Source organism: Cyprinodon variegatus, unplaced genomic scaffold (genome assembly GCF_000732505.1).
Source record: "Cyprinodon variegatus isolate N-32 unplaced genomic scaffold, C_variegatus-1.0 Scaffold741, whole genome shotgun sequence".
Lineage (NCBI taxonomy): Eukaryota > Metazoa > Chordata > Actinopteri > Cyprinodontiformes > Cyprinodontidae > Cyprinodon > Cyprinodon variegatus.
The window spans coordinates 21,732-39,522 of NW_015151194.1; the positions used below are offsets into that span (position 1 = coordinate 21,732).

The 17,791-nt window shown below is 37.7% G+C and overlaps 1 protein-coding gene across 1 annotated transcript in view; it reads right to left on the minus strand.

The window, feature by feature from the left end:
- LOC107098028 overlaps positions 1 to 1,736 on the minus strand; it is a 7,190-nt gene extending 5,454 nt beyond the window's left edge. Inside the window, exon 1 of the mRNA XM_015395452.1 lies at positions 650 to 1,736. Within this exon, the coding sequence (XP_015250938.1) occupies positions 650 to 1,669 (1,020 nt within the window). The 5' untranslated portion in view covers positions 1,670 to 1,736. The remainder of the gene's footprint in view (positions 1 to 649) is intronic.
- Between the last annotated feature and the right edge of the window lie 16,055 nt (positions 1,737 to 17,791).

Sequence of the window (17,791 nt, forward strand, 5' to 3'; positions counted from 1 at the left end):
TACCTGTGTTAGTAAATAACTCAAGGAGCTCAAGAAGTAATATAATGTTAACTACCTAAATGATGCATGCAGTATATGTAGCCCTTCCTTGTCCTGCACATCCTTGTGACGGTTGGCATATGGTGTAATTTTCTATTTCTTCAACCTGTAAAATGCTTGCAACAAACTAAATTATAATAAAAATAAAGTGCTTTCTTTAAACTTAACTACGATGTTCCTCTTATCTTTGGCAAATTTATGTTAGAATATTTTTCAAAAATATGTTGCGGTGCATGATGGGGCGGTGTAGATGGAAAAATGCCATGGCCAAAAATCGTTCCCAATCCGAGCCTAAATGTGACGTAAAAACGCACTAATATCAGTGGATGTTAAGAGGTTAAAAGGTCAGATTAAAAATTACAGTTTGAACGTAATAATTAAGCTGGTATTAAATAAACTTTTCATCATGTCGACATTTCTGTTATTTAATCGCCTTGATGTAATATGCTTATTATTAGTGCTTTTTATTCACTTATAAGCAGATATATTAAAGCTTTATAAACATCTGTCTGTGTAAAATGAATCTATAGTTATTTGAGTTCCTGAACTAAAGACATTTTTTAAAGCATTCTGGCTGTAAATGCCTGAGTATGGGTTGAAGTGGGGTCACCTGGTTCGCGTCTCGCTTCCCAGCGCGGCAGTGCTGGTCGTCCTCACTGGAGGTGGTGTTGGCCGACCTGGATTCCACCTCTGACTGAGGACTTGGAGTTTCTTCACCAGGACACAGACTTTCCATCTTCCTCTCTGCATGTCTGGTTTTTGGAGAGGCAGACGTGCTTTCCTTTCTGTTACAGCTTATTTCTCCCTTTTGGAATGATGACTCCTGCTTGTGGCCTTTTTCTTCTTCTAGCTTTATGTCGGGATCGAGTGTTTCTCCTGACAAACAGAGGCTGTTCCTCGCTCTATGTGGCAAGCTCAGATCCAAAGGCTTCCATTCCGGGGATTGCAAAGCTGCTCTGTTTTTCCGGCAGAAGCCGAGGTAGGAGGAGATTTCTGTGGTGAAGAAGTTTTCCGTCTGAGTGGAAGTGCTTGCGAAACCAGGGGTCATGGTTGGCTCCCGAACGTATGGACGGTATGAGGAGCCATCTTGGAATAAAACAGCACCCGGGGTGGGGTTTATAACCAAAGGGTCATCCAAGAAAGGATCACCCGGTTGGGGCCTTTCATGTTGAGACACTTTTGTTTCTGCTTGGTTTGTCAGGAAGGATATTTCTCCTGAGGGTTTTAGAAACTCACCAATTTCTCCCATCTTCTCTGTTTTTATTCCCCTGTCTCTACCTCTATCTGATGTCTCGTTGCGTCTTTTTATCTCTCCCGCAGCGGGGGGCTGCTTCTTGTCTCGCTGCGAGAACACATGAGGGGATTCAGAAATAACTCTGTCGCTGGCTTCACTGCTGGAAGTTCCAGAAGGCGATGCTCTGAACCTCTTCTGAGTGATGAACAGGTCCTGGCTGTTTATGTCGTCACTGTTATACTGAGAGTCATTTTCCTGTGGTGGAATCTGGCTTTTTCCCGTCTCCAGGGAGCCGCTGTCTTCCTCTCTCACAGCTTCGGTTCGTTTCAGTGCCGGAGATGCAAAACTGGGACGTTTGACAGGTATGTAGGAAGGTAACGAACCAAACGCCACCATCTTTTTACTCTTTTTATTCTTTGGCTCTTTGACTGGTTTTTCAGTGGAAGAGCTTTGCTTCTCGTTTAGGCACAGGTTGCCCACTGCAAGCTTCTGGCTGCCCTCAACAAATTTGGAATCATCAAGATTCAAAGCCAAATTGTCTTTCTTTTTTTTCTTCCCTTTCTTTTCCCTGTCCTTTTCCTTCCTCTTCTCTTTCTTCTTTTCCGTCTTTCCCATCATTTCTTCTTTAAATTTGGACTTTTTATTTTCCTTCTGGACCTTTTCATGTGTCTTCGTGGCTCTGCTCTTCTTATGTTTGACATTTTTTTTCTTCTTCTTCTGTTGTTTTCCTTTTGGAGGTGACATCCATAGTTGAGGGATGAAGTTTGCATCCATAAGGTCACTCATGGCATGCCCTAAACAAAAACAAAGACACATTAATTATGCCATAGATCTATTCTTCTCCTTCATATCAAAATTAAATGTATAGATAAAAAAAAGCAAGTTCTGTAAATCTTAATTAGAAGATATTGATCATTTAATTAATTAGGTATCTATGTTGTTTGGAGCTTGAGTAAGTCTACATCTTCCTCTGTGACCGCATCAATTACGAATATGGCGCTGTGCTGCACAGCAAAAGGGCTCCAAAGGGCTATCCGGCAGAGTAGCGGTGCGGAAATAGCCCATTTTCCCTTTGGTTTATGTAAAATTGTTTTGGTTTTTTAAAAAAATCGATACTAGGAACTGAAATTGATTTGTTTCCACGACTGATATCAAAGAAGAGTTTTGTTTGCATTTTTTTTTTTTTTGCAAATGTGAATTTTAGATTACTGGGTTAGGTTTTTCTTTTGTTGAGCAAGTATTTTTTGATGGTGAGTTTGAAAAAGGTAAGTTTTTCAAGGTTAATTATTTTTTTCATGCCTTTAATTATGCCATTTGGAACCCAGTGGTATAGAAAATGAGTGTCAAACATTTTCCTGGATGTCGATATTGAGCGTAGCAATTTAGTATCACGATAAAACATTTTCTGAATGGTAGTAATCTCAACATACATGAGACCATTTTACCACATTATTTTAGACCATCTGGAGAAAAAAAGGATCTACAAGACTTGACAAATCTGACATTGAGAAACTGATTGCTCTGATCATTGACAGCTGTTAGTTGCATCCTCCAATCAATCTTTTATATTTTCTCAATCCTTGCAGCCATATTGGAGTGTGCTACTTAAAAACCCTCCTGTTGTCCTCATTTCCTGTAGACACCCTGTGTCTTTTGGCTCAAAATGACCCGTCTTCACTAATCCCCCAAATTTAAGCAGCTTAATTTAATTTTTAACACCAAATTATATCTTTTATATTGTCATTCGCCACAAAATGAGTGAATACTTTCCCTCTTCACTTGAATTTCTATAGCTTAGGGAAAAAAAATAGCAAAAAGGAGTTCTTAATGCATTTTACTAATCCCAAATACTCGGTTTCTTTCTTTTTTTTCTTTTATAATGAACAATTTAAGACAATGTACAAAACAGAAATGTGACAAGTAACATAATCCAATTAACTAATTAGCACATGAAGAGCAGTAAGCAAGTGAACAGCCTTTGCAGATATACTTCTTACACCTGCAGCACACATGATGTGTTTTACAGTCCTTCTTTTGAGGGCAGAACTGACGTCTTGCCCCAGCTGGGGAAGTGGCTGTGTTAGATGGATACTCAGGTTGATCAGGAGCTCCTGCACTCTGAATAGCTTTCAGAACTGCTGCTGAGGCTTTTTTGCGGAGGACATGTTTCTTTCTTTCAATGAGTGGAGATACAGGGGCCTTTTCAAGCTGCTCTAGGAACACCCTCCTCTTGTTCTGATTACCAGACATCCAGGTCAGGTTGATCTCTCTCCAAATCACAAAGGCATTGTAGGACAAAGCATCAATGATGATGTGGAAGAGGACCAACGGCCAGCAGGAATTCATTCTTCTGCAGCATTTATCCGTTTACTAAAGTGTGTTAAATTCATGTTAATGTGGATTTAAAGACATTTGAATTAATGGAAAAAAATTGCAGCAAGGAATATAAAAAAAAAAGTTTAATCAACCAAAGCTTTCGAGACCCCCTTGTAGTACCTCTGTGGTCCCCCTAGGGGTCACGGACCCCCTGTGGAAGACCTCCGTTGTGGATGATGATTCCATGGCACCATTTTGCAGCTCGCTTAACGATTCTTTTAACAAATCCAGGCAGCACCAGAGCCTAGCGCTGGGCAGCACGACTTACATCACACTTTTTACGCAACTTACGCACACTACATTCAGTAAGCAAGTACGACGTGACCGGGCGCAAGTCTAGAAAAGCGAAGCTATAAAAAATGGCGTTCCATCGGGTAAATCAATCAAAAGTTTGGCTTCATTTTAAGGAAGACTAAGATGGCAACAAGGCACTTTGCAATCATTGCAAAGTGGCAATAACATCTGCGGGAGGAAATACATCCAACATGCAGAAACACACACAACATGGCATACATTTTAACGAATGCCGTGTTTTTGATGCTTCCGGACAGAAGCTAAAGTTACAACCAGCAAGGAAGGCAACTCTGGTGGTAAGTAGCTAGTTTTATATCACTGGCTGTGCTTAAAGTGGTTCCTAGTAAATCATATGCCATTCCTGGAAATAAACCTATTTTCTACCTCTCTTTGGGATTATTAAGGGAGTGGCTCTTGTTAATTCAGAGCTTCATAGCTAGCATTAGAACTACTGGAAGCTGAAATTCTTACATGATTCTAGCTGTTGCAATGGATGTAACAAAACATGCTACTGAGTTGCTCCGCAGTTCAGGGAACAAGAGAAAGGTGACACTCATTTATTTAAATCAGGGGAGATGAGTTTATTTACCAAAATTGTACAGTAATGCTTTTTCATTCAACGGAATCAATAAGAGAATCGATAAGGAATTGAATTGTTTCACAGCATCGATTAGGGAATACAAAACACATAAGCATCAGTGATTAGTAACATTGTTACAGAAAACAGTCAAAGAAATCAAAAGTGAAAATCACTTTTATTTCAAATATGAAAACAGATTACCTCTAAATGGAACCAGTTGCTCATCCAATGTTACGTCACGTCCTGGATTGCAAAGGTAGGGCAGCCGCTCCTCCCGCTTGTCCTCTTATGGCTGCAAGTTTGTCTGTCACACATCTTGCTGGTCTTGACTTACGGTCATCAAATAGTAGCGGAAAATTGACCTTCCGCTCTCTTTATCCCTAAATGCAGCCTCAACTTGGGACCTGTATACACCTGCTAAGATTAGCAGCCCTAAGTAGGCCTGCAGGGCAATCTCATCCATCTTTTTCCAGCTGTCTCCATATTTACGAAAACCCTCCAGATTTGTCATCCCCAGGATTATTGTTTCTATTGCTGGTGTGATAAACAGGTGGAATGTAGAGACAATATCATGGGCATGAGAAACAGCATACATTGTGGGTCCTGGGATCATCTTTATGATGTTCTTCATGTCTGCATTGTTGGTCATATGCTGTTAACGACCATGTTTTGCCATTTTTTTGAAAGGGAAGTTTCTCTTTCAGCTTCAGGGTATTTCTTCTTCTGAAGATGATTCAACATGCTCTGGGTTGCATTACTCCCCATCTTCGTCTTCGGATACATCCTCCACTTCCTCTTCTGAAGCAGAGTTGTCTTGATAGACATCTGAGAAAATCAGCTCTAAAGCCTCTTCAATGTTGTAACGCACACTGTCACTACCCGATCCGTCCCGGAAGCATGATCAGTTCTGTGCATGCGCCATCAGCTCATTTGTGCATGCGTATCAGTAACACATTGGTAGAAAATGACTGGATAAGGCAACTCTTTACGTGCCCATGATGCTATTTCATGAATGGACGAGTAGAAGGTGATTAAAAAAAGAGAGCTAGTTTACTCTCTAAAACAGACATGGCTACGGCTTGATGCGAACATGTTTGTTAGCTCTCAGAATTCCGTCAGAATTCTGAGATTAAAGTCAGAATTGTGAGTTTTTTTCTCATATTATACTGAAATAAAATTAAACACTCAGTTAACTTTTTTGTATTTTTTCAGTAGCCGTGATCCTCTTCTGTAGTTAATCCTGCTTCTACTTGGCAAACTTTAATGCATCAAGTCCTACATGGATGGACTGGCAAAAATGGTAAAAGCACTATTTTTAGGTCTCATTAAATATGTATTAGCAGCAAAACCACAATTACGTGCATTGGGATTTAAACACAAGAAATATACGTTTGGTTTTGATTTTAAGTTGTAGTTATAATATTGGACAATTGGATTGAAGTCATTTTTAATTCTTGGGGTTTTTACATGAATTAATCAAGGTCACTCTAAAAGATTCAAATTAGCCTGACGCTTCAAGAATAATACACAAAACACATTAAGGATAACTTAAGACTTTTAGGTTCTCCTTTGCAATTATCACCCAAGCTGAGATATATATAGGCTATACAGTATATTATTATTATTATTATATTTACTTTCTTTCTTTTTTTGATGAAAATCAATTTAATCTTTAATCGATTATTTTTGCCTAATCCAAAAAGTAAAAAAAAAAATTGACACCAGAATATTTTACTTTTTTTAATGTGGAGTAAAAACTAATGGCCCAAATAAAGCGGCTATGATTTAGCAAACCCATCGAGGCAACAAGGTTCTCAATTTGCTTCATTACCACATTATTATGCGCTTTTTGACGCTCAATACAACTTTAACCAAATTATACAGTTTATAGACGTTAAAAGTTGAGTTTTAATTATATATATATATAAGTATTTGACTCCATAATTACCTTCAGAGAGAAGTTAAGCCGAAATCAAACCAGCGATTTCACATGAAAGAGACCGCCTCCGTCTGTGTTCTGCTCGTGGTGCTTTCAACTACACTACGTATATGAGAAAGTCTGACTGTTTCAATTTCAAACCTACATTAATACCAGCGCCTTTGTTTAAATAACATTCATAGGAAGCAGTTTAAGCTTAGATAGAAAGATTTAATATTTTTCTAATTAGCTTAAACCCTAAAATAGATGTTTTTTTTTACTCCCAAGACACTGATATTTTAATTCCATGTTGTAAAATCTGTTTATACCACTAGATGTCGCCATTGTTGATAAAATGGAGAAAACTGAATTATATATGTTCGATGAGGAAAATCATCTAAGGACATAACTCAAATAACTGATATATTAAGAGTCTATATGAAGTCTATGAGGATTTATTGTTTGTCTTTATTATATCTGCTCAACTAAGTGAATACTCCTCCATATGATCACTCCCACTGCTAACTGTTAAAACCTTACAATTTTCTGACAGAGAACCTGAGTGGGTACTGAATTTTCTTAGATAACAGCAGCTTGATCTTTTTAACATCAAATCATACATATAATGCTTAATATAATCTGTATATTTACAGCTACTTGTATTGAGCTCCATAGAGGGGTTTTTCTTTGTCTACAGCTCAGAGGGGAAGAGAAATGAGAGAGAAAGAAAACAAACTAAATCTAGAACACAGATATATATCATATTCAGCACAGCAGTCACAATTACCATTAGTTGAGGTTTGAAATAAGTGTTTGAAATGGGGACCATTTATCCAAGAACACATCACTTTTCATCTGTAATAGTGCTCTGATTTGTTCCATATGGGCTACTTTCCTTACCCAATTTTCCATTTAATGCAATAGGGGGTTGGGGTTTCAGCCGGGAAACCTTGATCATTTTCTTTGTATGAAAAAAATAGAAATCTTTAGCAGATAAAAATTACAATGAGTTAAGATTTTATTCTTAAATATTTTTAGTAGTATTAAGGATTACTCTAAGGGGACCCATGTGTTCAGCAGCAGCCTGTGTTTCGTGGAAGCCAATGAAAAGTTGTTAAAACCCCAACTAATCCATTTTTATAAACAATAGGCTGCAATTTTAATTTAAAAAGTCTGACAATGAAAGTTCAGCTTATCTATTAAACATGTATTTCTGATAACTAATAATTTTTTTTAGTAGACTCTTTGTATTGCTTAGCTCAATACATGGTTCTCAACCAGAAAAAAATCTCTTTCCTTAAGTTTTGAGTCAGTATAGAAAGTATATTGGTGTCTTGATAATTAGATGTTAAGATAAATTTACCAGCCTGTTTAAAATTACTTTGACGGGTTTTAAATCACCAAAATGAAGAATACATAATCATCTGTTTTTCAGCTCGACTCATTCTTGGGATGAGGAGCTGTCTCATCCAGCTCAAAGAAGAAGAAGAGTTTCTGCTCCTCCACTTTAAAACAAACCAACAGACAGATACAAAATGTCTTCTCCCTGGCCTTAATTATGAGGTTTTCTAGGAATTTCCCACTGATATATATCTTATATTCAATAAACTCAATTTTAGATACCATGGGGATATAAAATCACGAATGATTAAAACCAGAAATAAATGTTAACATGAAAAACTCACCTTCTTCAATCTAAGTATGGATTTTTCTCAACAGAATCACAATTTCTACTTAAATAAGTGTGCAAAAATTAAAAGCAAAATGAATAACCCAAAATGTAACACAAATCTGCAGCATTTTAAGGGCGTCTTATTTTAAAGTGCAAAATTGAAAATAAAAACAATATGTAAAACAATCAATGATTGACAGTTACAAAAAATAAGAGGATAAAATGAAATCCTGAAAGGAACATTCAACTCATTTTGCACCAACGGTTTACATAGTAAAATGATAAATAGCCTTTACTTGTGTAGCACTTTGTTTTGCTTCTGTTCATAAGAAATATATATAACAAATTACAAATATAAATCTCTTTCACTTTGTGCCTAAAATTTATTTAGAAATATTCAAAGTTTAGAAATTAATTGCAAATGATTGAGAAATACATTAATTATCGTAGTTTTTCAAGCTTTGTCCCTTCTGTCCCCCCAGTAAAAAGGTCTAGCTCAGCCACTGCTGGGATCTCGGAAACTCTCATAAAGCCCAGTCTTTGATAAGCTTTGATAAAATTGTTAAGATAATTTTTATTGTTCATGTATGTGCCTGTTAAACCCTAATAATGCCTACCCGTTAAGCATCAGGTTTTCCCAAACAGTTCAACTAATTAGGACAAGATTTGGGAATGAATCATTCTTTAACAGTTATTCTCTGCTACTGCCGACTCTCTGATGAAGCGAGCCTGATGGTACCGTCAAATCTGTTCAACCTCTCTGTTCTGAGTAAGATTGCAATTCTGCTGAAGTTGTTTTCTAGTCATTTAACACATAAACCTTACAAAGTGATATTGAAAGTGTTTGGTCTGAGGGATCTCTAATCAGGAAAGATAAAGTTTAAATATGTGAATAAAGTGCTTTCCGTTACAGAATGTAGATAGAACGGAGGGACAGTTCTACCTTAAATGAAAGCTTCACCCTGCGTTTCTCTGCAGATTAATTGAGGAACTGATCCCAGCCGTCAGTGTGTGAGGGCACAACCTGGACAGGACATGCACCAGTCCATCACAGGGCAAAAAAATAATAAGAAAATACACAGAGAACAGACATGAATAAACCACCTCACACATTCTCATCTTATAGGTAGTGAGAACCATGTGTTGACTCCCATTAACTTCCATTGAATTTCAGAGGTTTTCCATGCCCTATAACCTGAAACATTAACCCTAAACCTAACTACTACTAGTGCATTTCAAACCTTGACCTAAACCTTAACTCCCTTCACACCTTAGCCCTAAACATAACTCTTATCAAAACAGGAAATACAGATTAATTCAGGAAGTAAAAACTGTTCTCCATTTGATGATGAAATCAGAAAAACAGTCCTCCTTTTGACCAAAACAGGAGCCAACTGTAATGATGAGAAAACAGAAGACCCAGAATTCAACCAAATCCAACAAGTGGCACTTAAACAGTTTATTAAATTTATAAAACTGTCGCAGGTCGGGAGGGATTCACCAGAGTCAGCAACCAGCACTTCTGGACAGAGAGTCAGAGAGCTGAGTGACCAGGCAGAAACAGACGGCAATGTTCCCAATGTTGAATTCTGGTTCACTAACTTTCTCGGAGTTTGAGGACAAACTTTGAACGTTTCTGAAGAAATCGATTGCCGTCTGACGTCGCTGGTCAACCTCTGAGGATTCCTGATTCCGTCCGGGTTAGTTTGGAGGAATCCTTCTTTGGCAGTTGCTCGTTGTTCCTGGGAAAAGCACAATGTCAGACTAGAGCAGAGGCAGGCAGAATGATCAAGGGGGAAAACCAGAGTACAGAATTCAAGAGTCAGCCCAGAGTCAGAGTGATACAAGATCCCAAGAGGAAAACCCTGGAGCATGGTCAGGGCACAGGAAAGGTCAGGTTAGAGATCCCAAAACACACTGTGACAGGTCCGATAGGGTTCAAGCAAGCTCAGAGAGTCAGGAGTCAGAATCATGCAGGCAGGCAGGTAACAGGAATGCTGAAAAAAAACCTCATGGACGGCTCATAATGATCTGGGACTAGTAACTGGTCTGAGAGCTGGTTATATAGTCAGGTAAACAGGTGAATCAGACGAAGGCTGATTGGAAACAGGACAGAGCTGACAAGTGTGTTGAATGATGAATCATACCAGCACTAATGCCAGGAATCATGACACAATACACACACAGGAGTATTTAGTTGATTAGTGTTCCACACATTTGGGCTGCAGAAATAATCTGCAATACCCAGAGATGTACCCAGGCATGCATGGAAAAGGCATTTTAAAAACAGCACAGCTCTTCAAAAGGATCAGGATTTTTAATCCATCAGTTGTTGTTTGGATGACTGGGTTGCTGGGATGACAGATCAAGAAAAGAAACCTATCTCGGTCTTTAGGTCAAGATCACATGTTAGGGTTGGAACAATGATGCATTGATTTTTGCACAGAACAGACTGGAACAGGGCCTGCATTACAGCCAGAAGACCAGGGTCCAACCTATCCATCCACCTCCCACTTTATCTCATCATCATAAATGAACCAGACGCCCTCATACCTGAACATCTTCTGTACTTGGATGAGAGGCTGCCTCCCCAAACCAGAAGGAAACTGGCAACTTTTTTTCCCAAGGAGAATCATGGCCTCAGACATAGAGGAGCTGATTCTCAAAACACACTTAAATTTGATTAATTGCCCTATCTGTTTCCAGGGTTTAATGCTTATACACTCCAAATTGTTTCTCTTTTTAAGATAAGCATGATGGAGTTGGCAAATATTGTGAGTCCCTAAAGGTGAGAAAATACTACATTTGTTCTCAAATCACGCTGACTTCTGTTTAAAATTTAATCTAGGGCAGATCTAAATGTGTGCTTCATCTAAGGCCCTCGGACAGATTCAGCCTCACTGATGTGCAAAGAGAGATCACATAGACACATTAGGTTGACGCCAGTTTTTGTATAAACTCTTTAGTCTCCTGCATGAGGTGTTGAATTACATATCATGACTTGCAGATTTGCACCATCATCATGTGACTTTCTTCCTGATGTGCTTCATTTATGCAGTATGGAAAAGTCTGCTTACCTTCAGTGAAAATTCAGTAAGCAAAGTCAAATGGTTTCTCAGTGGGTAAATACTCTATGAACATTTTTCTTCTGTAGTAATCCTACAAGGACAAACATTAACAAATTATTTTTTTTTTGTTACCAACCAAATTTTGGAATAATTTCTGTTCAAGATGCTCTACAGAATATAATTTAAATTCTGTTCAATTAAATTCGGTTTATTTTCAAAGCATCTGCTTACACGTTAGGCACTTAACAAAGACAGTTTAATTAAGTCTTCCAGTCAGATTGGTTCCAATCTGTAGAGGAAAACCCAGCTGACTGCAGCCTGTCACTGGCTTTGAAGGATTTGCTCCTCCTGGTAGAGCATGTAGCGACAGAAGATATTTGCTTGCATTGTTTCATTGATGCTACAGCAACCCCTCACATTGAGCATGCAGCAGTGACAGTGGAAAGGAAAAACTCATTTTTAACATAAAGAAACCTCCAGCAGAACCAGGCTCAGTGTGAGCAGCCTTCTGCTGAGGCCCACTGGGGCTCAAGGAGACAGAAGCAGACATAGAAAATGAATATAGAAGCTGATCCATCAATGCTTTCCATATTAGAAAAGGTAACAGGAAAATAGATCTGTATGATGAACTATTAATCAGATTTCAAGTAAAAAGTGATGATAAAAGAGCACATAAAGTCTGTGATGTAGCCAGAATTTATTTACAGGGGTGACTAGGCAGGGACTAATGTGCATTGAGGAGTTGTCGAAAGCAGATAGGCACCAGAACCAAAATGAAAATGAAGAAGCATAACAACTGTATCTTCTAAATTAAGAAACATTTGTTTTTCCTAAAGCTTTTTATAATAAATAAACACATGTATTCACACATCCATACTGCCTAAATTAAAGATAGAGTAGATTATCTCTGAGCATTGACTCCTAGATGACCTGCAGAGACACATAACTTTTTCTTTACCCCATAAAACATTAAACAGGTGTATGGGCTCTGTATTTATCAAATTTTTTTTTTTGGGGGGGGGTTACAGCACTAGGGGCTCGTTTCTTGGACAGTAGGCTGAGTAGGAAAGGGGGTAAGTGAGAGGGACATGCGGCAAAGGACCATGGGTAATACTGAACCCGGGTCGGATACATTGTGCGCTAACCACCGCGCCAACCACTGCGCCACCAAAGCACACCCCTGTAAATATCAACTTTAATGTTAGCATATTGATGTAATTAACTGTCAGCTATTTGTTTTCAGTTTTTTTTTTGTTTTTTTAGCATTCAACTTGAGAGTATCACTCCTGCCTTCCTTTGAAGAGGGGAACTGCTTGTAAATAATGTCTACATTGGATTAACTGATGGGGTGGCCACAGTTACAGTGGCTACAGTTAATCACTGTATAAGATGAGCCCATATGTTGAGGAGAGAAACAAAACTAAACAAGCCCAGTTCTGTCCTCTATAGCTGTTAATGGTATTAGCCCAGCTGATGTCTTGATGCAGGATGGTGTCACAGCCAAAAAACACCAAGTAGAATGAAGCAGAATGATGAAAAGTGGACACCATGTCCTCCAGTAGCCTAAGCCTATAGCAGCATAACTATAGAATTAGCTCAGGAAAACCTAAGTCACTCGAACTATAGGTTTTATCATAAAGCTTATGCTTAGACCCAACTATGGTTATTGTTTTATTATTAATTCTACATTAGGGAACAATGGAAACTTCTTTCAAACATACTCAGATAAATATTGTCCCCAGCAAAATTGATCAATCGTAGCAGCATAATTGATTCAATTCACCCTTTAAAATTCAACTAAATGTCTCCCAAAAATTGGAATTACTTAAAAAAATGTTATACTATTGCCTTTATATATAATATTTTTTTGTTTATTCAAAATGGGAAAGGTGGTCATGAAGACTTTATGTACAATCAAGAGAAGGATGGAGGAGCTTTCTTGTGCTTGGATCGTAAGAGAGCGCATCCACTAGAAAACAGCAGGGGTATTAATATTTGATGTATATCTTATTTAATTCTTAACTTACGAATCTGGTCAACCATCACCTACTCAACTTTAAAGTGGGCATTTAGTTTGCATAAAGTGATGCCTATCATGAAATAGCGTGAATCTGAAATAAAGTTCATCAATGCCTGTGAAGTATTTTCTGACATTTACTTATTTGTACCTTTTGGAAAAAGCAGAACGGTTACAAAGGGTTAAAACATGCTAATTTACCAAGGTGTTTGTCCAGAATATACAACCAACAAACAGTATATAACAATAATGTCTAAGTTAAATAATTAACAATCAAGAATCAAGATTATTTGTTAAAAGTTAAAAAAGTTAAAAATAGTTCTTTAAAAAATATGAAAAAGAAGAATGAGCATCCTTAGCAGGGACTTAAATATGTATAGCCGTCAATTAACTAAATATAAATACAGCGCTGATTGCTCACGTTGTTCTACTTATGAGAGGTCTGTAATTTTCATTATAGGATCACCTAAACTACAAGAGACAAAGATTATTTAAAAAAAATCCAGGAAATCACTTTGAAGGATTTTTAAAAATTATTTCTTTGTATATGATGGTGGAAAAAAAGTATCTAGTCAGCATCAAACAAGCAAGATATCTGATCCTCACAGACATGTAACGTCTTAAAGAAGCTCCTCCACTTGTTACCTCTATTAATAGCGATTGTTTAAATTTACCTGTATAAAAGACACCAGTCCAAAGCCTCAAACAGTAAATCTCCTCCATGGTCAAGACCAAAGAGTCCAGAGGGACTCAAATCGTGAAAGGCCAGTTGTGTCTTACTGGTGGAAGGAGGTTTAGCTGATGCATGACCTCATTCATTCTTCCATTAACAGGAATCAGTCACCCTGAACCTTTTGCAGATAAACAGTCCCAAACCATGATGTTTCCATCCCCTTGCTTCACTGTAGATATGGTGTTCTTGGGATGCAACTTAACATTCTTCTTCTTTGAAACCCAACAAGTTGCGTTTGTACCCAAAAGGTCTGTTTTGGTTTCATCTAATATGAGGTTTTCCATTCCTCTTCTGGATTATCCACCTTCTCTTTGGAAAACTTCAGATGGGCCTGGGCATGTTCATCTTCAGCAGGGAGACACATCTGGCCCTACAGGTGGGAGTCCCTCAGTGTGTTACTGATGGTAGACTTTGTTCCTTTGGTCCAGCTCTCTACTGGGTTCTTTCAGCAGGACAATGATCCCAAACACATCGCTCAGGCAATGAAATAGAAGCTCCATAAAAAAACATTTAAATGTCCTAGAGTGGTCTAACCAGTCTCCAGATCTCAACCCCATGGAACAGTTTTAGAGGGAGCTGTGTTACCCAGCAACAGCCACAAAACATCTCTGCTTTAGAGGAGATCTGATGGAGGAATGGACCGAAATACCAGCTACTGTGTGAGGAAATATGGTGAAGACCATTTCAATTCAATTCAGTTTATTTATACAGAGCCAATTCACAACACATATCATCTCAAGGCACTTTACAGTTCACCAGATCATACAGTCAAACCAGAGGTGTCAAGTTACAAAGAACAAATATTTTGTTACTGTATTTAAGTACACTTTTCAGGTATCTATACTTTACTCCATTACCTATTTTTCTTCCTACTTCTGACTTTTTTTTTTTATTACTCATTACTCTTGGCTTTGATTTAATTTTTATAAATAATTATTTCCCGTCATGTGCTCCATCCAATGCAGATCATTGGCTCTACCCACATCTAGTGAAAACTAGTGTGATTGGATGAGTCATAGAACGCAAACACTCATTGGTTAGCTAAAGCAGCGGTCCCCAACCACCGGGCCGCGGACCGGTACCGGTCCATGGGTCATTTGGTACCGGGCCGCACAGAAAAATAAATAAATAAATAAAAAATAAATTTTTTTTATTTTGAAAAATATAATAAATTGCGGTATTCTCTCCCAATTACATCAGTCGGTGCATCTGTGCCTCTTGACACAGGTTAATTCAGTTCAAGACTCATCCTATCTATGACGTCCTGTCTTTGTGAAGCAGGATTTTTTGCGGTTACAGCGACCAAAACAAAGCTACGGAGCAGACTGGACATCAGGAGCACACTTCGTCTGTCATTTTCGCCACAACATCCGTGAAAATACTGTCTGGCATGTAGCGGTCCGTGGTGCAAAATAGGTTGGGGACCGCAGAGCTAAAGGAAATCATCAGAAGCAAGCAGGTGTTCTTCAAACTGCTAACGTGAATTGTCTATGCCATGCTACAATGTGGGATTCAGAAAAAGATGATGAAATGTCTGAAAGGTCGGACACAGGCGAGAGCGTATCGGGAGACGGAGACCGAGAACAAGACCCCCCTCATCCTTGGCCCTATCTCAGAGAATTTTTCAAAATAGTCGAAAAATTTAGCTTTCCATTCATAGAGTGGCATCTGGCTGTTTTTTTTAAAGGTTACTTTATTCTTTTATATTTTCAGTAGCTTCTGGAGCACATACTTTTTCACTTTTACTTGAGTAAAGAGGTCAAGTTGATAATTCAACTTTTACCAGAGAGTTTTTAAACTGCAGGTTCTATACTTCTACTTAAGAAACAAATGTTTGTACTTTTGACTCCAATGGTGAAGACTGACATAAGGAAATGTCTGACTTCCTTCATGGGTTATGCTACAAAGTGCTAAGGTGAACTTTTCTGATTGACCAAAATCTGTATGTTTGACCATAATTTACAAATACATATTTAACAATCCTACAATGTGATTTCCTGGATTTGTTTTTCCTTTTGTCTCATAGTTGAAGTGCAGCCCTACCTGAGATGAAAATTACAAACTTCTTATCAAGCAGGAGAGCCTACAAAATCCGGCTGAATAAATAATCTTTTTCCCTGAAGAACATTATTTAGGGCCAAAGGCCAAAAGTACAATACCAGTAGTTTATTACTGTACTGAAGTAGCTTTTTTAGGTATCTGTACTTTGCTTGAGGTTTTTTTTTTTTTCTGAGGACTTATTACCTTTTATTGCTATCTGTGATCACAAATATCTATCATATCTTTTCCGAATGTTTTATTCTGAACAACATTAAACAGATTCCTTCTTTTTTATTTTTAAGTATCTGTACTTTACTTAAAGGTATAATGGAGTATTATCGCAAATATTTAAAAAAACCCACCCTCTTCACTATAAGAAATATGCACATGCACAACCCTCTGGCCGCTCCTAAGAGCGTGCATGAGCCCATTTCTCCTGGTGCACACTGTTTAAAAGTTGCTGTATGCATCGCTCATAATTAGCAATTTTTCCACTATGTCAGAATCACTACTGGTAAGTGAAAATGGACGGCCTTACCTACTGTAGGGGAAAGAAGGCCGACACAAGGCGGCAACACAGAGTAACTCAAAAAATATAAAACTGCTTGAATATAACACGAAATAAAAGAAACCAATGATAAAGAAAACCCAGATTTACATAAATCAAAGTGTAACTGAAAACTCAAAAACAAACTTAAACATAAGTCCATAAAGGGCAGAATCATGATAGTACCATCTCATTTATGTTGGAATAGATTATTAAAGTAATATTTTTATTTTTATCTCACAAAAACTTTGACATGTTTTTGTGGGAGTGTTTACAAAGGTATTCTTAACGGTTTCTGGAAGAAAGCACATAAGAACTGAAAATGGTTGGAAAAAAATATTTAAACATTAATGTGAAATCTTTAAAAATAGAAAATAGAAATAGAAATAGCTTTCCTGCAGATTTGAATGGCCATAATAACTCTTTGTTGGCTCCTCTGTGATTAATGTATGACACAGTTTCACTTACTGTCATTGAATTTAAGGAGCTAAAAAAAAAAAGGAGCATTGCAATAATTACTTAATTGTCAAAAATTAGCCCATTTTCAGATCTCTTTGATTTCCTAGCGCAATTTGGTTGTTGGAGATACAAAGAAAAGGTATAATCCTTGTTCTTAATGTGATCATTTAGCTCTCACATTCATATTGGGGCCTATTTTGCCTGTGGGGGGTTTTCTGTTGCCATGCCAATCTCATAAACCTAGAAATAATCATTAAAGTTAATTTTTTTACAAATGTAGAGAGAAAATGAGGTTAACAAATAAAAGATTACACCACATTTCTTACAAACACTTTACCCTGCAGAACCTATCATATAAATGAATTAATCCTAGGATTCACATATTTACTTTGTTTCTCCCTGTATAATTAATTTCCCCAAAAACTGATTAATTGACCCAGTTTATCTGACTTTAATTCTGTTGAACCACCGGTTTCCAATAGAGTGCTTAAATAAAGTGTGGTAAATTGTTCAACCCCCTTTTTCTTTTGATTTTTTCTAATTGCATCTTTCTGTGCATTTTCTTTGCTAAAATGCAGACTAAGTCATGTAATGTCAAATTAAAGATGGTAAAGTTCTGTTGTGTAAGAAGAAATATATGACTGCAGCAGTGTGGTGTGGTGGTGTCTGGTGGCGGTAAAATTATATTGCATCGCCTTAGGGGGCAGACTGCAGTTACGGGAAAACTGGGTCAGGCTGGAGTGATTAACTGCATGTCTTCATCACATGTAGTTCACATCCCTGACTCTTACTGCTCGGCTTACGCTGTGATTAA